Source organism: Crassostrea angulata, chromosome 5, assembly GCF_025612915.1.
Source record: "Crassostrea angulata isolate pt1a10 chromosome 5, ASM2561291v2, whole genome shotgun sequence".
NCBI lineage: Eukaryota > Metazoa > Mollusca > Bivalvia > Ostreida > Ostreidae > Magallana > Magallana angulata.
This window is the reverse complement of record NC_069115.1, coordinates 1,002,906-1,024,477: the sequence shown is the minus strand read 5'-3', so window position 1 is coordinate 1,024,477 and position 21,572 is coordinate 1,002,906. Positions and strand designations below refer to the sequence as shown.

Here is a 21,572-nt window from a genome sequence, read left to right as displayed (position 1 = left end):
TCTTTGAAGTTTTTCTGAAGGGGCCACTATATATAGTGGTCATACCAAGTCGCGTATCAATTATTATACACAAAGAACAATACGTTAAGGCCTTTGGACGTTATTGAATTTATTCACACGACCGTAGGTACCTCAAAGTACTAACAAAAATATTTCAGTTTATTTTGAAATATAATTAACAAATTAAAACATTAAGGTCTTTTAGACATTCGAATATATTAATTTACATCCTTGTATCCATTCATCCGACACAGACGGTATAGCTTAACCCCCCCCCCCCCGACTTAGTCTCGGTGAGCAAAAAACTCTATCTGATATTTGACTGACATAAAATCCCTTGTAATAATTTTACAAAGGACATCCCAAAGGATTTTTAGGCATTACTGTAAACATGAAGATTTGTACTATTTGCAAATAAAGGCTCTCATAAAAAGGATTTCTGGATATAAATTTGAAAAGGATTAAAGGCACTCACAAATCATATGCCATCAGAAATCTTGAGAGATCCTATATATTATAACATTGGTGATATATGTATCCATTACATATACTAGAAATATAATTCTTTTTTTGTTTCAGAAAAGAAAAGAAATATTAATTAGATCTGTACATTTAATAAAGAAATATTTTATACATCCAATTCCAACTGCATTCAATACACACATGTACATTAAATTATTTCTTTAGTTTACAATTAACGATGATATACACATATTTTGTTAACATATATATGTACATGTATAAAACACTCACTCTATTTACATATGATGTACACCGATATACACTGTTTTTCTTATAAATAAAATGCATATACATAAATTGTTTACATATAGAACAAAATAGTTTATTTACAATGATACATACACACAGTTTGTTTCTAGTATATACTTTGATACTTGCACATGGTTTGTTGACATATACACATACAATATACACACAGTATGTTTACATATAATACACATACACAGTTTGTTTACATATAATACACATACACAGTTTGTTTACATATAATACACACACACAGTTTGTTTACATATAATACACACTCACAATTTGTTTACATATAATACATACACAGTTTGTTTACATATAATACACACACACAGTTTGTTTACATATAATACACACACACAGTTTGTTTACATCAGATATTGTATTTTCTTCACTTTACCTGTGTAGAACTCAATCACAAAGAGGTTGTCTCTGGTGTCCACACACAAACCCCATGGACACTGTAAATGACAGTTGTCAATGTAGCGGAGGAACTGTCCGTCCTGATCCAGGATGTGGATACACTCGTTGTAATAGGTACTGTCTGCTGTCAGGATCTGACCCTGGCTGTCTGTTGTGATGCCGAGTGGATTAAATAATCCCTTGGTAGTAGAGGGAGGACCAGTGTAGGTAAATCGGTGTTTCCCGGCCTGATTGACCACCACTACTGCACGGGCTTTATTGTCTGACATACAGATATCTAGGTTCCTGTTCTCACTAATGTATTTAGTGTCACCACTAGATGAATAGAGAGGTTGTCCTTTGTCGTCGTACTGAATACTTTGTTTCTCTGTGGAGCCAGAGTAACACACAACTTTTGTTTGTTTATCATCATCACTGTCCATGACAACCAGGAGGTCACCAGAGGAGGTACTACAGACACCGTGAGGTTTCCACCCCTGTAGTCTGATCACTGTCTGTATCTGTGTATTCTTCACTATGTTCACAGTTCTATCATCTCTATCAGTATAAACTAGATCCCCACTCCTTGTCACTGCTATGTCCAGTGGATAGTTCCCTGACTTGGTTTGGACTGACTTCACTAGTTCCCCCTGCAGGTTGTAGAGACTCATCATCTTATAATTATAACCACGCGTCCAGATTTCTTCATCACTGTCACAAGTAACACTGGTTAGACCACTAGTATAGCCTCCATACTGTGTCTGTATGGTGGAGATGATCCGTGGCTCATCAAGCAGTGGTTTGAGAGGAGAGGATCCAGCTTCTGAGGTTTCCATGGTGTAGCCATGTTCCTCTGTTGTAATGGAGAATGCTGACAGGGAACCAAACTGTTGGTAAAGTTGTTCTGGGTTAATTTTCTGAGGGGTGAAGTTTGGTAGAGAAACTGTGAGTTTAGGAAGCAATCTTCTGAATTCAGCAATCCTGGATTTGTAGGCAGAGACACGGCTGACATCATTGGAGTCCAGTAACTTCTTCAGATCAGCAATGCTCTGTGTGATTTCAGAAATGGTGTGTGTGATTTCATCTTCCTGTTTGTTTAAGACAGCCAGGTGTTTGGCGTCCATTTCATCAAGATCAGATTTCAGTTTCTGTATAATGGTGTCTATTACTCTGTGCCAGACTTCTCCTTGTTTGTCTATTGCTGATGTCAATTTCTCTGAGTTTTTACTCAGATCAGCTTTCTGCACTGTCATTTTGTTTGCAATCTCTTGGTATTTGGGAGAAAGGGATTTAACTAGTTCTTGCAAATCTTTTTGTATATCTTCTTTTTTCTTTTCATAGTTGGTATAAATGTCTACTAACTTGTGATTTTTGTGACTTTCAGAGGAAACACAAAGGACACAAATAGGAATGCCACATTGTTCACAATGAAGCTCACATTGCTTGGGGGAATGTTTTGTGCAAATGGGATAATTTGGAGTAGATCCTCGGTCTTTGAACGGTACCACCTGATGTTTTTTGGATAAATCCAGCATATGTTCTCCAACACACGCTTTGCAGAGATTGGTCTGACAGAAGTCACAGTGTAGTGGGGGGACAGGGGTATCACACACATCACAACGCACCACATCCTGGGCACTGCTTCGAGGGTCCATGGTCAAGTCCTCTATGTATGGTGCATCTACCCTGAAATATACATGTATATCATTAATTCCAATCCTATTGGAATAGAGTATATTTATATATACATAAATCTATGTAAATTTTGTATCCTGATAAAATGCTTTTCTTATAATATTAATGTGAACGAAAGTTTTCAATGTAATATGCATAGCCATTCTCTCCTTAACTATGCAATCAAGCATACTAACAACATATCAAATAGATTTAAGTATATTTTTCATGATCCACAATTTATCAAAATCAAGATCATGAAACAATTATTAGACATGTCAAATGTTGGTCATTATTTTATTCCATTTCTCTTTTTAATCCATTTTTGAAACTTGTTATCTCAATTATATGAATTACAGACTATAAGAAAATGCCAGTTCCATTCCTATTAATTTTCTAATGTTAACTGAAACTCCATTTACTATAGGTTTCAAGATTTCCAGTTGTACAAGATAGTAATCCATTTAAATGGCAAAGACAGATTTCAGTTGACTGGTATATGACAATTATTGTGGTCTGTAATTCATTAATTTTGGCTGGCAATTAGTTTTTACAAATTTAGTTACCCGTTAATTAAATGCTATGAAACTTAATGGATGATTGGCCTATCAATAACAAGTTTAATATTTTAATGGATATGAAACCACAATATTTGTTGTTATTGGTCTACTTAATAATGATTTTTACTGATACATTCCTGTAGCACATGACATCTACAAACCTTGTACACTTTGGTTCATGTTGACAATGTACAGATGTTGTAATGGAAGTTCAGCTGGGGAAATCTGCAGTTTCTCAAAAGACAGGCCTATAAATAACAACAAACAAATCAAAATCAATAACATCAATTACCAAATTTTGGTTTAAACTAGAGCCGAGCTCGTTGCAAAGCAACGAGTAGGTCTTCCGTCGCAACTTCGTGTCGCGAAAGGATTGTCCATCAGTTTGATTAAAACACCTCCTTCTCCTGACACTTGTCAGAGCCTGACAGACCCTGTATTGATAAAAGGTCATCTTTACACGACCATTTCTTCTTACCAATTAGAGCTTTAGAAAATTGATTGGAACTCTTCAAATGGAGACCAAAAAAATAATTCATGCCTGTTTTCTATGTAACCTCTAGATTGAGTATTGCACCACTCATTAAACAGATAAAGGCATATCTTTGCTAAGTAGGTGTTTATTTAGATTGTATGCAAATGTGGAGGTCAAGTGGAAATAATCTGTTATTGATACAGGTCTATCAGAACCTGGCGAGTGTAAGGAGAAGGGAAATGGTTTTTAATGATACTGGATTATCAATATGATAATAGTAAGTTCAAGAAATAAAAAACGAGACTAAATTGCAAAGTAATATTTTCATACCAGGCAAGTTCTTCGTTTAACTTACTTTAAGTTTAGGATAACTTTAAAAATTACATCATTTTTATGTACATGTATATAATTAATTTAATTATAATAAAAGTGTGGATGTGGCGGTGGGGGAAATTTTCTAAGCGTTAACTTAAGGGAAATTTTGGTTGAGAGAAAGGGGGCATTGCTTCCACTGGACCATCTAAAAGGTACTGTTAGCAAGCTCACAAATGATATCCCCGCTAAGAAAGAAGTCATTACTCACGTATTTCTCTATTAGAGAATAATGGATGGTTCGTTTTCTTTAGTGAGTCAGACAAGGCAGGGTATATTTACAGGTCACAAGTAATCTTTATGTTAAACTCTAGCTTTTACTCATTTCCATTAATACAAGATATGACATATGTTTAATATGACTTTGAACTTGCGCAACTGACCCTGGGTCAAGTTCATGACACATCATCGGTCATCAGGAATCTTTACATGAAATAGAAACTCCCAATGTTTCTCCTTAAATGACTTGGGGACAAATCATTACACACCCTCAGGTCATAAGCAATCTTTGTGTGAAGTAAGAAGTTCCAAAGTGGACCAGAAACAAATTTTGCACTTTTCCTGCCAGTGACCTTTACTTTGTCCAAATGACTTTGGGTTTAGGTCATGACGCTTCGTCAGGTAATGAGTAATATTTATATAAAGTAAGAACACTTCCAATGTTTCTCCATCAGAAAGATATAGACCGGACATGACGTACGGACGGACAAGGTGATTTTTATTTACCCCCCCCCCCTTAATTTATTTTCGTGGGGTATAAAAATCCTTTTCGCCCGTTTTGTGCGGCACAAAAAAAACCCTATATTTTTCAGTTATTTCTATCACATCACATATAAATATACATGTAAATGTATGATTTGTATGCACATTTGAGTTCTTCTCATCATCGTCGGAAAGGATAAGAAACCCTTGGTGTCCAATAATGTCTTTTCATGGGCATTTGTCAATTTGCATCACTAAATGATTTCCAAGCGGTAAGCTATCAAAGCTTTTGAGATGTTACATGTAGATATTGAATTTCTATAGATTTAAATTTAACGTAAGGAAAAACAACACTTTTTATACAAAAAAATCTAAAATAGCTTTATGTACGCGTACACATAAATAAGAAGATGTAGCGAAAGCTATAAAGACTTTATTTCTTCTGTTCTAGACTTTTTCAGAGTTAACAAACTACAAGTTAACAATCTCCCATTTTGACAAGCTAGATGAAAAATAAAATATTCCGCTGAGTTTTAGGTCACTTAATCTGCATGACAACCTCATACTACACAACTTCAATGATTTTTTTTATCAATGTGCATATACATGTAACAATAAGTAAAATCCCCAAGAACAAATATCTATCGCAATTAAATGCATACATTTTTGGGAGGCAGAAAAGTCGCTATATTATAGTCTGCAAGTCAATTGAACTACTACAATTATTTAAAAAAAATAAGAAACTGTCGAAACTTGCAGTACTCTGATGATTTAATAACGATCGACCGACTTTATTGCTTAATGTAGTCGTATATCATTACTAATCATTCTAATCCTGAGAACAAATTTTATTTAATCTTTGACTTAAAACTGTTAACTTATAAACCCAGAGACATAAATAACTTATTAAGTTATTTATGTCTCTGATAATATATATTTTATTCTGTTCACAACTATAGAAGTTTAGCGTGTTCAACAGGTTAATTGTTTAGCCACATTCTCAGATTACGATATCGCACCTTTAATGTGAGGTTGATTGGCATCGAATATTTAGACACTTATTGTTTAACAATTGACCGCTGCAGTGAAAGCACCCTTCCAAATGTTACTCAATTATTTATCAATAATTGCTGATCTGCAGCCCGGGGGCAATATTCTGAGCTATGTGCGCTGACGCGACAGGAGATTTTCGGTCGCACGTGGACCAGATTGACTTAGCATAGACTGACCGAATAAACACACGGGTGGGAAAGTGACATACATTGAGGAGAAAAATGTACACATGTTAAGTAGTCGCCAAAAATAGGTCTTCGCCACATTTTGAAAAAAATAAAGCCCTTGCACTGTGATCATGAAACCGATAAAATCTAAACAAATCTTGTTTAAAAACTCATGTAAACATTCTAAAAATAATCACTAAATTCCTCAATTCTGGACAATTCTTTTATCGTGTCAGCCTCTACCGCCAATCGCAACTTCTCGGGCCTTTCCGGCAAGCTCGGAAAAACACTTCGAATGTATTACCTAGGCGTCCATGACAACCCCCCTTTTTATAAAACTTGATATAATTACAACACATTTTGATCTGTTGAGATGCGAGCTATACTTCTTTAAAGGTATCAATATACACTAAAAATATAACACAGAAACGACATACATGACTTCTTGCCGATACTTTTTTTAATGGGAAGCGACTCCATTTTGTGTAAAATTCTAACATCCGGTTATGTTAATACACTCAAGGTGTTTTTCCAAACTTGCCGGAAAGGCCAGAGAAGTTGCAATTGTCTCTACCGCATGTGTTAATTTGATATTTGATTTTTTATATCCTGCCTTGAACGCTAGGGGACTGTTTCGTTTTCTAAATTCGGCTAAATAATGCTTCCAATTTTGAGCTCTCTCTCTCTCTCCTCTCTCTCTCTCATTTTATGTGCAACCTTATGAAGACGTCAACTACTTTCTACGATATCTATAAAACATCTCGAATAAACAAATAGTTGGAATCGTACAAAATATCAATAAACATGCACGAGTGATAAAGTACATGTAGAAGAACACGAAGCTACCGCGGATCACTTGTCCACTCGCGCGGGATCTCCTTGGCTATGTTCTAGGGGTGATCATCATTTTAAGGTTTAATCTTTGTGGTTTTTCGTTGTTTATCTATAAAATTATTAGTACATGTATAGTTTTTAGAACACTTTAGAATTACAAATTCACTATTGATTTATGTCTGATGATGTTTCTGATTTGGAATAATATCGCTTTTATCAATTTTTAGAGGGGCTTCTCAATTCACATTCTAATGTTTAATTAAATAAATTGAAGGTGAACAAACTTTAAGAACATAAAATTGAAACAGTTCTTGTATATATATCTTGTTATTAGATAACCGCTGACCTCTAGGTAGTGCAGCCGCGACCGATTTCCTCGGCCGCGGATGAGGGATCGGATAACTTACGTAAAGGTAAAACACACATAGAGAGCTCAGAACCCAGAACGATTTACAATGTTTGCAGTATGATGAATAAACTCTAATTAATATAAGTTTTTTCCCCCTTTAATCCCACAGTTGATCTATCTGTCTGACACTGCTTCAGTTCGAGAATGGCATTGCTTTTATGATGAAACAGAACGATTTCTTATTGACACTCTATCGTTTAATTCAAATTAGGAAGAGTAAGCTTTAATTTCACTGTGTACGATTCTTGTGTTTGCGGCTAAATAAAATCACATATGACAGACGCGATTCTTGTGTATTAGATAACCGCTGACCGCTAGGTAGTCCAGCCGCGACCTCGGCGATCGATTTTCTCGGCCGCGGGCGAGATGGGTTATGTAATGACGCACACAACTAAGAATTTAGGTCGATTTGAAATGCTTGCAGTTAAATGACTCAAATCTATTTCATGGAAGTTATTTTTTTTTAATCTAGTTGATGTATCTCACTAGAAAAGAAAAAGAACGTTTATATTTTCTCGTTTTTGTTTTTCATAACAGTTGTCCACTATAAGAACTAAACAGAGGTGTCTCCAAAAAAAGGCTGTAAGAAAAACATGTACACGTATACTTTTTAGACACTTTTTCAAATGAATTAAAGCATCCACACTTTCAGCTGTTAATTTATGTACGTTATGCGCACGAAGACGATTCGCTTACTTGCCAAATGAATACAGGTACATGTTAACAAGACAAGCTTTTTACACTCATATTACGCATTACCGGTACAAAATAATTTTGTAACGACATTGATAACACAATAATGAACAACTTTTCTATCGACAGCTATAGCGAAATATTAACCATTTTTGAGCTATAAAGCGAAGACTTTTAAGGGCTCTAGGCCCCTAATTTAAGGGGCCAGCCCTTTTTCAATGGTGTCAAGTGAAAGCCCTTGATATTTTGCACATATTTTGTTCTATATGTGTTTAGAGAAATTTTTAAACTAAAGAGCTACATAACAAAAACACAACCAAAAATCAGCATTTTTTGAAACACAAATTCAAATTAATTTTTTGAAACTTTAAAGGAGGAAAATTGTAAAAACAAAACTCGGAGGACAACGTTCAAACTCTCTATTTTTAAGATTTGTGACTTTTTAACACATGCTGTGAGCGGTTTCAGAGCCTTTGCGTGCACAAGAATGCCTATATTTTTGGGAAAAAGGGGAATAACTCGGTACCGGAAGTGTCGATTTTAACGATTTTCCTTAGATATTGAGAAATAGTAACTACCAATATGCTCTGAAAATTTGAACTTTATAGGACAATAAACAAGCAAGATATTTGAGTTTTAAAAAACGTCTAGAAGAAAAAAAAGAATAAAAAGAATTACCAACAGAATCAGTACAAGGTCTTCCGTTGAAAACGGAAGACCTTAACAAGAGGCCAACTGGCCTTAACGGTCACCTGAGTAGCATATATCCCATACACAAACTTGTCATGGAGTCTCATATATGCATCTAATTAATTAGGTTTTATACTGGAGTACAAAAATTATAAACTTGTAATGACGACCACATTTCAAAAAGAACTGTGAAAGCTATAATTTTGGTGAAAAACTAAAAGATCTGGTCTACAAAATCATGATATCATGATTTCAGTTTTCCTTTCAGGTGTGTGGGAGTAAAGAAGATAAATTTTTAACGTTATATGCATTAACATCTATACATCCATTTTGGCCCTGCCCTAGAGTCAAAACCCATCCTTGAGGGGACATGAAAATTAAAATTTCAGTAGAGGACTTCCTAGTAAACATAATTATTAGTCAGTTTTTTATACAGATGAGTGAGAATAGAGAAGAAGATTTTTAAACATTATATGCATTATATGCATTATGCATTAACACTATATTGCCCCCCCCCCCAACAACACCTAATAAAGGGGTCATGAATTTCACAATTTTGGTAGAGGACCTCATGGACATCATTACCATGCATTTAGTTTTTAACAAATATATATGATAGTAGAGAAGAAGATTTTCTAAGATTTAATACATGTTTACTATTTGGCCATATTGGCCCCACCCTAGAGCCTGAACCCCTGACCCAGGGGTCATGAATTTCACAATTAAGGTAGAGGGCTTCATGGACATCATAACCATGCATTTAGTTTTTAACAAATATATATGGGAGTAGAGAAGATTTTCTAACATTTAATACATTTTCACTATTTGGCCATTGGCCCCACCCTAGAGCCTGAACCCCTGACCCAGGGGTCATGAATTTCACAATTTTGATAGAGGGCCTCATGGACATCATAATCATGCATTTAGTTTTTAACAAATATATATGGGAGTAGAGAAGAAGATTTTCTAACATTTAATACATTTTCACTATTTGGCCATATTGGCCCAACCCTAGAGCCTGAACCCCTGACCTAGAGGTCATGAATTTCACAATTTAGGTAGAGGGCTTCATGGACATCATAATCATGCATTTAAATTTTTAAAAATATATATGGGAGTAGAGAAGATTTCCTAACATTTAATACATTTTTACTATATGGCCATATTGGCCCCACCCTAGAGCCAGAACCCCTGACCCAGGGGTCATGAATTTCACAATTTTGGTAGAAGGCTTCATGGACATCATAACCATGCAACCAGTTTTTTCCTCACATGCGTGGGAGTAGAGAAGAAGATTTTTGAAAATATGGCGTTTTTTGCATATTTTGCCCCGCCCGTGGCACCCCAGGGGTGGTAGAGCCATGAATTTCACAATTTAGATTCTTCGCCTTACCATAAAGATGCTTCGCACCAAAAATGGTAATGATTGGCCAGGTAGTTTTCAAGAAGAAGTTAAAAATGTAAAATTGTTAACGCACGACGACGGATGAAGACCAATTGCAATAGGTCACCTGAGTGACTCAGGTGACCTAAAAAAACAAATTTCATAATTTGTACAGCTTTTAGAATCTCACATCAAAGGTTATACAGTATAAGGTATCTAATCAGTAAAAAAACCTTTTACACCCATAGACTTTGTACTTTCGACTACTGTTTTCTTTGATAACAACTTTAATTTCAAATGATATTGCAAAGTAACCAACAATAGATATTGGGTCAGTGTTCCTTGCATAAACGCATGTCAATCTACTGGGGGGGGGGGGGGGCAATGTGTGAGGTTCCTTTCTTAAAAATAATAACAAATTAACATATTTTCACCTGAATGTGTAATAAATTCAAGAGAGAAGGGCTATGTTAACATCCTACAAAAGTATTTGTGAACATTCAATAACCTAAAATTATCTGTCTTTATTAAGTATATTTTGTGTTGATCATGTATTACATGTGTACCACTATCTTAGCCAAAACATCTTGTAATGAAATAAACAAAATCCATTTGATCTTGAACAGGTCGGGTACACTACCTTATATGGATAGCATTATTTAACACGTGACAGTATTTTCGGCAAACAGATTCTCCAATCAAATGAATGAGTTGCAATGCATGACGGTCTATAACGTGTTTACGATTCAACAAACGCATGTGGTATTTGTCTGTTTTATACACAATATTTAATTGCTTGCCGGAATGTTTGTACATCTTGATTTTTACTTCAGAAGGTAAAAAACATCTTCGCTAGCCAAGGGTTTTCGGTCCACTTTGCTCCCCGTAAACCCTTGGCGGATTTCATTACGAAAACTCGGTGATGTGGTGGCGCTATCTAGCGAGCAACTTGAGTTGCGCCCCTTGCATATTTACATTTTAATCGAATTAAACAACGGGTTATATACACACTACAGTATTAATACAACTTAAAAACATGCTGACTACCGAATGTCGGAACATAATCAACGATGCTATTAAACATGTTAAATACGAATTAAGTAATAACGAAGGGAAAGCACAGAATGTTTTATTCATCGTGTTTTGTAAAGACCGGAGTGAGAAAGTCGCCGATTTACATGTATATGAAAGTTTTCATGCCATAAAACCAGGTATCGCTGTCGTGAATATTGCGGACCAAAGAAATTAAATAAAACAAAGATCATTGAATCTTTAAAAGCAATAACCATAAGCAGAAACGTATATACTAACGGGATAGGCAACTTCTACATTTGCCATGTTTACTTCCCATGCTGATCACGCGAGCCATGACAAGTTTGTAGAGCTACATGTTCAATCCCAGTAAAATAGATACATGTAGGTAACAGTAGGTTTTAAAGCGATCTGGTTAGACCATCGTTGAAGAAGCACTGTACTCGGTTGTTTTCTTTTAAAGTTTATATTTACATGCACTGTGATTGGATCAGCTACTCGCAGCTGCAGCCAATCATAAAGCGGAGCCTGTCACCGAGTTTTCATAATGAAATCCGCCAAGGGTTTATGGGGAGCAAAGCGGACCGAAAACCCTTGGCTAGCGAAGATGGTAAAAAAGGAAAGATTACGTACCATTAACTTTGTTCCATGCTCACATTAAAGGGGCATGGTCACGATTTTGGTCAAATTTTATTTTTCTGTTTTTATTATTTACAATGCTTTATGAATGCATTTCAAATAATCAAATGAAATTTGGGTGCCCGTCGATGAGTTTAAAGCAAGATACTGGGCTCACAATTCTTCGTCGTGTAAACAAGGCTCGTGCCCTGTTTTTTTTTTACATAGGTTCAATATACCAGTAAAAAATCTTTTTCTAGATGATTTGTCTATATTCTTATTCTTAAACAGTTCTTAACGATTAACACATTCATTTTAGGTCTAAAACTAGAATTTTCACATCAACATTCAAAATATAAACAAAAGTTTTGTTTACATAGCGAGGAATTGTAAGCTCTGTAACTCGCTTATAACTCAACAAATGACAATTAAATTTTGGTTGCCTATTAAAAATGCCTTATTGAAGCATTATAAAGATAAAAATCGAACAAATATTTTTTTGACTAAAATCGTGACCATGCCCCTTTAAAAAATACTGTTGTTTTAGTTGATTAATTGTTGCTTCAAAAATGATTAGTATCAAACGACTGACAAACATACGCATAAAAGTACAAACATATTTTGATAAGACAAAAACATCACATTTGTGTATTGGTGACTTTATCATTGTGCACTAGAAATAAATACAGGAAACTGTACATTTTAACATACGTGAATAGCCACGGTAGTACAAATGCACAAATATACAAACGCTGAAGCGCAAGCTATATGCAGCATAAAGTATAGTTTGCCCGTTAAGCATTCTGATGAATGTCCCTGATGAAAACATCAACGCGCGTTCTACTAATGTTGTCCCAAATATGGGGTATCACGTGAAAAAAAAACTCGCTGCTTTTAATTCAATAGGACGTACCTCTCCTTTGAACATTGACAATGGGGTATTTAAATAGGTTAATATAAGTCCTCATATGCAACATTTTTTAATTGTGAGCATAGAAATTGAAGTTCAGACATAATAGTCCAATCCACACTTTGCAAAAGTTGTTCCCCTTTACGGGGTCCACCCTAAGGTCAAAAGGGAAAAAACAACTTTTCCCTTCTTTATGCAACCAAATATTTGGGCGTCCTGTGAAGAAATCTCTTGGAATTCAATTTATTCCTTCGATGTGTGGGTTGCCCCAACTTGGGGCAATCAAAATTCACAGAGGAACCCTATTTCTAATGTTAAATGGCGAGGTTACAACCCTCTAAACTACAAAGGCTACTGTGAGAAATATATGGGTTTTTCCCCAAAGATTGCGGCCAAGGGACATAACTTTTGTAAAGTGTGGATTGGTCTATTGTCCATATTGCTTTCATAAATTCTGAAAAATCATTCAAAATGAGTTTCCAAAGGACAATTCAAAATGGTATATATTTTCAATACGCTTTGTATACACTGAAACTTGTAGTAGCCCACAATGCCTTGCAACTCATTCACCTGATTGGTTTGTCGATAAAAGTAAACAGATGCCTAATTTAGTATGCAAATTTATACCGACGTCACAAAATATAGTGGTCTCGACCTGTTGAAACAGACCTAAACATTACAATGTTATACAACTATTATCATATCGTGATCTTGGTTTAGCTGTTCTGGGGAGTATTGTTTCTATAAATAATACGTGTAAACCCAGTGCAGATATCTTCAATCTTGTTTTTCGATAAACAATGCACTGCACTTTCATTGCCCAATGAAAATACGAAAACCATGTTCTTTCAACTATAACCTATTCTAACATTCATGCTCCTTGAAAAAAACCCACAACATGTAGGCCTAGCACTTACAATGTTTCTTGGCGTCAATATCATTTCAATTTAACAGCGTTAAACGACCGATCGAGCTCCTCCAAAAGTTCGTCCAAAATGGCGATTGCAGCAGGCGTTCCGACCGTGACCTAGACCTATTTGGGTTACGGGGCAATTCGTACCGAGACGTTTCGCTCCGACTGAGGATTTGTACCGAGACGTTAAATCTATCACATGACCCACAGTTTTAAAAAGGACCATCGACCAAGACGTTTACCGTATTTAATTGAGCTCAAAACTTATTGATAATGAAATTAATGATTTCAGAAAGTCTTATTTGGTGTTAGATCCATTATGATGCCTTCATTGATCAATTTAGTAATATTTTATGTTTGTTTATTTTTGCATTCTAATTTTATTACGTACGTTGTATCCGTGCCCCTGGTCCCTGTTTGTAGGCAGTGGCGTAGCTGCCGTTAGGCACTTAAGGCACGTGCCTACACATCATTTTAAGACCAAAAATTAAAAATGTTAAAATATCGCATTCAATACGCTTTGTATACACTGAAACTTGTAGTAGCCCACAATGCCTTGCAACTCATTCACCTGATTGGTTTGTCGATAAAAGTAAACAGATGCCTAATTTAGTATGCAAATTTATACCGACGTCACAAAATATAGTGGTCTCGACCTGTTGAAACAGACCTAAACATTACAATGTTATACAACTATTATCATATCGTGATCTTGGTTTAGCTGTTCTGGGGAGTATTGTTTCTATAAATAATACGTGTAAACCCAGTGCAGATATCTTCAATCTTTGTATCCGTGCCCCTGGTCCCTGTTTGTAGGCAGTGGCGTAGCTGCCGTTAGGCACTTAAGGCACGTGCCTACACATCATTTTAAGACCAAAAATTAAAAATGTTAAAATATCGCATTTAATTAAAAAAAATTTTTTTTTTAAAAAGCACACAGCAAATATCTTTCTTTTCCCTATTTCAAAACTCTGATTGTTTGAGGTCACAAATATGTGACATCGATGATGCTAATGATTAATATATACGGAAAAAATCTTTAAAAAAAATCAAAATTTTATGTGCGAAAAGTGCCTAAAATTTGTTCCTGTGTGTTCCATAAAACATGAAATCTGTTTTCCGTCGGGGGGCTTCGCCCCCCTGAACCCCCCACCAGGGCGCTGCTTTTTAAATAAAATCAAAAACGTCATCTAAGGCAGGTATTGCAGTTAATACCTAAGTTGCTAGTACACGCATTACAGATATAGACATAAGATTTAATTAAAGAAGATGGGGTAGAAGCCATTTAAAATGCCTTTTCATAAATGTTCGCTTATTGGGCTTTAGATTTTGTAAAGTTTGTCATGTCTCGTGCAAAAATATATAAACTTAACACAATATTCAATGTACAAGAAGTCAGTTTAAAATTATGGTTAGTCAGAAAATTCATCAGAATCTGTTTGGCGTTCGTATGCATCATTAATGTTTGAAATGGATTGTTTATTAGCATTAACAGCGTAATTGCACTGATGGCGAGAGTACGCAAGATAGCAAATGACGCCACAGATGCGGGCACAACATCCTACAGTGCGGGCGCCAGATTTACACTGACAGTACCAACCACACTGTTGGCATAGTGTACTTTACCCACAAGTTGTAAGTGGTACTGTTTCGATGTCTTGATTGAATTCTTGTATGAATTAATCCAGATTCAATTTTAGACACGGCTATGTGGTACTGGCCGTTTTCAGTGTGCTCTATGACGTAGGGATTTGCTTGTCGAACTTGATAGACACCAACTGTTAACTCTCTCACTTCATCCTCACTAAGGACAGGATCGAAGTCAACAAACAACATTACTGACATCAATTCTTTTCCATGATTTGGAATTAGCTCTAAATCGGTGTGTGTCTTTTGTTCTCAATTAATTGTTTCAGAGCATATGCGTTTTCTCGAGATTTTATCAACATTTTATAACCAAGACTAGGACGACCATTGTCGCTGGTTTTAAGTGGCGGTCTGTATTTATTAATCATGCTGCACACAATACGCACAAATTCTCCAATGTAAGGAATTTGACTGTAAAGAGCCACATATTACAAGTATAATGTTGTCGTATTTTATTATTATAATATCCTTTTAATATATTGTCATGTGTATACTTAAATATTACATCAGAGACATGTTATTTATGTCTTTAATTGCATGCGATTAAACGGTAGTATTTAACAGAAATTTAACGGAAACAAAAATTGATTTAAAAACTCGCTATACAGATTACAAATAATGCTATGGTTGGCGCACATGCAATGTTATATGTATACAGATAAATTTAAGTTCTATTGTAGTAAAACATTGACAAAAATTTGCCAGCCCGGCCATTTTCTTTAATAATCACAATACAATAAAGCTTACTGATTTTTTTCAGCCAATGCGTACATCATATACAGGCAAAATAGAGGTCTACGGACTAAAATGAACAGGATGGACTTTCAAATGGGAGTTTGCTTGGGACTTGTTGGAAATTTTCGGCAACCCAGACGCCTTGCTGGAAGGCCAAGTCTGTCCGCTCAAGCAAGACTGACAGAGAGGCACTTCATAGAACAACTTGATGGTAAACACCCTTAGAATCGATATCGAAAATAATTAATTATAATACTCTGGTATAATTATGTTCATGCAGCAACTAAATAACGACAAACTTAATAATAACAACATTTTGTCATCTGATTTCTAGGCAGAAAAAGAAAAGTATGCGTCATCTGCAAAAGCAAAATAAGAACGTGGTGCGCATCCTGCGGCATCGGCCTGTGTTTGAAATGTTTTGTCACATTTCATACAACTAGACAATTTGAGGAATAAATAAAAACATCAATCTGTTATCTTGTTTTTTTTTAATTTTAGAATATACCGACTTGATGTAGCAATTTCTTTATGCTTAACGATCGTCAGATTTCCGTCTCTATATATCGTAAAATTAATTAGTAAGAAACGAAAGGAATTATTTAAAAATTGATTTCATTATTTCAGTTCTGATGCTTAAAATTTCTCAAGTGGCTAGGGCCACAAAATACTAACTATAGTTAGAAAAAGTACAAAGCGTTAAAATAAATGAAATTATAAAATAAAAGATAAGATATGACTGGAACGGGCACTTTATGTAATACAATCGAGCGCAAAATTATTTCCGCCGAATAACGTCAAAAATTTTATGACGTCGTTTAATTGTCGCAGTGACGTTAGTATATTTGCACGCTTACGTCGCAGCCAGAGGGTTAACACCCCCGCGGATATAACAATTTCTTTATCCTTCCGTTAGCTGCCTCGACAACCCACCAAATTTTGGACACCAACCTTGACGTATTGGCTTCTTTCGTTGTATGTTGTTTTCTAGTTTAAGCTAGAAATGACGGCATTTCTATTGAATTAACACATTCTTGAAAGAATCGTAATGAATCCCCAAAACCCGTGTCAATGACGAAAACATCTTGTTCTTTAAAAAAACTATGAAATTTTTGCGGCATTTGTTTTCATAATGTGAGATAGAATAGAGGCGTTATTATGGCAACCGTTGGCAAAGAATGGACCTACCACATCTACGATGTATCCATCTGTTGCTGTCATGATGAAAGGCTTGACTAAAGGTCGGTTTTTATTCACTGAGTATGTAAGGCGTTTGAACTTGTAAGACGAACTTTTCTGTGTGTGTAAATATATGTCCCGTCTAAACCCAGCATAACGATGACAGAAATCTCCTGAGAAGTGTGATTGAAGCTAAGATTCATAGGAACAACATTTTTCATCATTGCAACACGCCCGGTTCTTACAATTTCAGCCACCTGACGTCTGCTACGCATGTCACAGAGTGTAGCAAGAACTCCATTCAGTTTTAACAGAAGTATTAATAAGTATTTGCAAATTCTTTCATCATTGATGTTCTTACAATTTCAGCTACCTGATGTCTGCTACGCATGCCACAGAGTTTAGCAAGAACTCCATTTGACTGACCTGATTTCAGTTTGAACAGAAGTATGCCAATCGCATTTTGTGTTTCGAAGCGTGGTTATATTTGATGTCAAATAAAAAAAAAACCAACTGTCCTTTGAAATTTTTATCAAAGTGTTATCGTCTTCATTATATGTAAATTTTCAAAATCAAGATTGAAACTTGTCAAATTATGTACATATGATGCTCTTAAATTGTTTTGATTTTTGAAAGCAAGTCGGATACCTTATATTTGAGGTGAGGAGGCGAGGATAGACGTTTTCTTCCTGTAAGAGGACACATCAATATCTTGACTGGGTGTGTTGTTACTTGTTTTATAAATATCGTTTTTGTACGAATCAGTTCATGTACGAGTTATTACAAAATTAGAACTCTTCTGTATTAAGAGGTGCACGATTTTTGCATCACTTTTTCCCGCTACAACACACTAGTCAGACGCTGATAGCAATGTCGCACTACTTTGGTTCGCCACGGTGTAAGTATTTACAATATTTACTTCCTACATCTAGTTTTTATAATCATTCATAATGCCATATCGATGTGTTGTTTATTTACGAGTCACTACATACTGTATCGAGTCATGACGAATTTATTTACCATAAACGTATATCCTGTCAATAGATTATCCTCGTAATATAACAGAAATTAGTTTGTTAACGTGCATATAATAGTTATAATTCATAATATTGTGTATTTATATTCATACCTTTATCTACGGTCCATCAGTAGCGTCATAAATAGGTCAAATATATGTATGCTTGCAATATATGCTAGTTTTCTTCATAATATGTGCTAAATGCATGATCTGCTCAGAACCTTAATATTGTCGTAGGGAAGTTGTGAAAATGTGTAATTTTGTGTCATATATGTTTTGATTATGTACTTATTATTGTTTTGTTTTATTGTAGCTTTTTACCAAGTTCATGAATAAATCGTTATCTAAAGTACGATTGGTTAGCTATCTGCATTCTTGAGGCAGAATACTGGGATTCATGTTTTTTCCTTAGAAGTGTTTTGGACAACATTTACATCCTACCGGCACAAGCAAACCAAACAAGACAAAGGAATAAATTATGGCTTCCGTTGGAAAAATTTTCGCACTGAAGAGGATTCTAACCGCCGATGATAGTATCATGATGTGTAATCCTATTGCTTTACCCACCACGCTTCATCAGATCATGGTTATATTACATTTATATCAGAATGAATAGTTACTATTGCTGTAAATGGACAGCATGTTTTTGGCTTTTGAGAATTAAAGTGTATTTAAAATTGAGATGTCATTGATTGGTTAACACCCCCCCCCCCCCTTCCACATTCTTCAATTCTGTTTTAAATTTTTATTTACAAACTAGACTTTGAACCGTGCATGCACGGGTTGACATTGTATATGATAATGTTTCGGATTTTACAAAATAGATACATCATCACATCGTATTGTTGACATTTACAGACAGAACCAAGCTTTAAGCCTACAATAATGCTATTTATTTCACTACACTTTTACAAAGTAAGTCAACAGCTAGGGTGATTTTTCCACAACTTGCTAAGTATTGTTTACATAGGCTAAAGGTCAAAGGTGAAAAGATTATTGATGTCCGACAATCTTACGATTTATTTAATGTTACTTTTTTAATAATATACACAATGAAAAAAAAATTAAAACTTCAAAAATAAAACATTAAATTATTCCTTTAACTGTTAAAAACCTGAAGATTTATATGTTCCTACCATATTATATTACAGGCGAGACGGGACAGGTAAATACAAATTTGATACCGTACGTTCACATATTTCAGGCATATAATATTATCTCCGCATTTCGATCATTGATGCCGTTTTCTGTTTTTATTTACTAATTGATTTTTAGATTCAAAATTGTATGATCAAGTAGCCCCACCCCTTTTTGAAAACGACATTTCTTTCCACAGCTTATATACATATTACATAGGCATCGGAACCGGGAAGGGGGGGGGGGAGGAGGGTTACCCCCCCCCCCCCCGCCCTTTTTTCTCGCAGCAAAGATAACAGTTCATAAATTTATCTTGAAAAGATTGAAATATTGAGAAGTTGAAGTCATAGGCCTAGTATACTATATATGGATCCGAAGCATTTATTTATAGGTCTATACTGCTGTAACAGCAATTACGTGAAACGTTCTCTCTCTCTCTCTCTCTCTCTCTCTCTCTCTCTCTCTCTCTCTCTCTCTCTCTCTCTCTTAAAGACACCATGAACTCTCTGTTTATGCCACCGTGAATTATTTCCCTGATTCCCGATTCAACAACAATGCAAATAATTAATAACAACCCCCCCCCCCCCAAGCAGATGTGCATAAACCATATATATTTTTGGGAATGTTTCAGGCACAGATTATATCATTTTTCTTTTTTTAAAAAGTCCCAGAGCACACATATATATATACACGTACTATATATTCCATATCAACTAAAACATTGCTATGAGTTTCTCCACTTGTCTACAAGAGTCTCAGTAGGCATATAACGGAGAATCCCCTTACCGTGGTAAGTACATGTAAGTACTATGATGACTGCAGTGCCTTTTTTCCTATAGGTTCTGAATTTAAAAAGTATTACATTAATTTTCGATATCGGAAGAAGGCAAGATCTGAAAAGGGTCCTTAGGGCAGGCGATGGTTATGACGGTGATCGATTTACCGAAAATTCTACAGGGGTCCATCTCTTATAATGTGAATAAAAATTGATCTGCAAAAAAGTAAGATATGCTTAAACGGAAGATAGCAGGAACTTGATTCTTATTTTCGGAATATCTTCGCATCATTGCGTATTTAAATCCTACTGTTTTTGTGTTGTTTGTCCTCTATGCAAACTGCTTTTAGGTGAGGATTAACATTCCCTATAGCACCATCTCCTAGCTTCTGTTGATCAATCATAGCAATCAATCTTTACATGTACTCAATTAAAATGGAAATGTATTCCAACCAACATATTTATTTCAATGCGAATTAAGTTCCATCAGCATGGTCAGTTGACGTTTAAAAATTAACATCCTACTGTTTTTGTGTTGTTTGTCCTCTATGTAAACTGCATGTCACCCAGTAGGTGAGGATTAACATCTCCTATAGCACCGCCTCCTAGCTCCTATTGATCAGCAATTAATCTTTACATGTACTCAATGTATTCCTTCACATACATCACTCATGGTATAAGGGAGCTAACTCGCATTAATTACTCACGCCTGACCAGTTTACCTGAGTGCGCTGTTTGTAATTCTATCAAGTGTGTCCAGTTCAGTTTATTTTCACTCTAAAACCATAAACTGATACACGAGGTACATTTATAAACAAAAGGAATATTTTTACACAAGTATATACAATTATTTTCAATTTACTTTCTTTATTAACCAATTAAAAGATCTCAAGGAAATAAATTTGAAATGAGAAGAAAAGATCGCGTGTTATCTTTGAAGTTTTTCTGAAGGGGTCACTATATATAGTGGTCATACCAAGTCGCGTATCAATTATTACACACAAAGAACAATACGTTAAGGCCTTTGGGCGTTATTGAATTTATTCACACGACCGTAGGTACCTCAAAGTACGAACAAAATATTTCAGTTTATTTTGAAATAGAATTAACAAATTAAAACATTAATGTCTTTTAGACATTCGAATATATTAATTTACATCCTTATATCCATTCATCCGACACAGACGGTATAGCTTAACCCCCACCCCCCCCCCCGACTTAGTCTCGGTGAGCAAAAAACTCTATCTGATATTTGACTGACATAAAATCCCTTGTAATAATTTTACCAAGGACATCCCAAAGGATCTTTAGGCATTACTGTAGACATGAAGATTTATGCTATTTGCAAATAAAGGCTCTCATAAAAAGGATTTCTGGATATAAATTTGAAAAGGATTAAAGGCACTCACAAATCATATGCCA

General features: G+C 35.3%; 1 protein-coding gene across 1 annotated transcript; it reads right to left on the bottom strand.

Moving 5' to 3' along the window:
• Positions 1 to 563: 563 nt before the first annotated feature.
• On the bottom strand, positions 564 to 13,779 carry LOC128186188 (uncharacterized). The gene is made up of 3 exons (XM_052855958.1): positions 13,664 to 13,779; positions 3,569 to 3,655; positions 564 to 2,859 (listed from the first exon to the last, which is right to left on the bottom strand). Exon 3 carries the CDS (start codon positions 2,826 to 2,828, stop codon positions 1,140 to 1,142), a length of 1,689 nt encoding a protein of 562 aa, XP_052711918.1. The 5' UTR covers positions 2,829 to 2,859; positions 3,569 to 3,655; positions 13,664 to 13,779; the 3' UTR covers positions 564 to 1,139.
• Between the last annotated feature and the right edge of the window lie 7,793 nt (positions 13,780 to 21,572).

Bases quoted from the DNA above. Each gene is read 5' to 3' on its own strand.
- LOC128186188 (XM_052855958.1), bottom strand. From the start codon at position 2,828: ATGGACCCTCGAAGCAGTGCCCAGGATGTGGTGCGTTGTGATGTGTGT.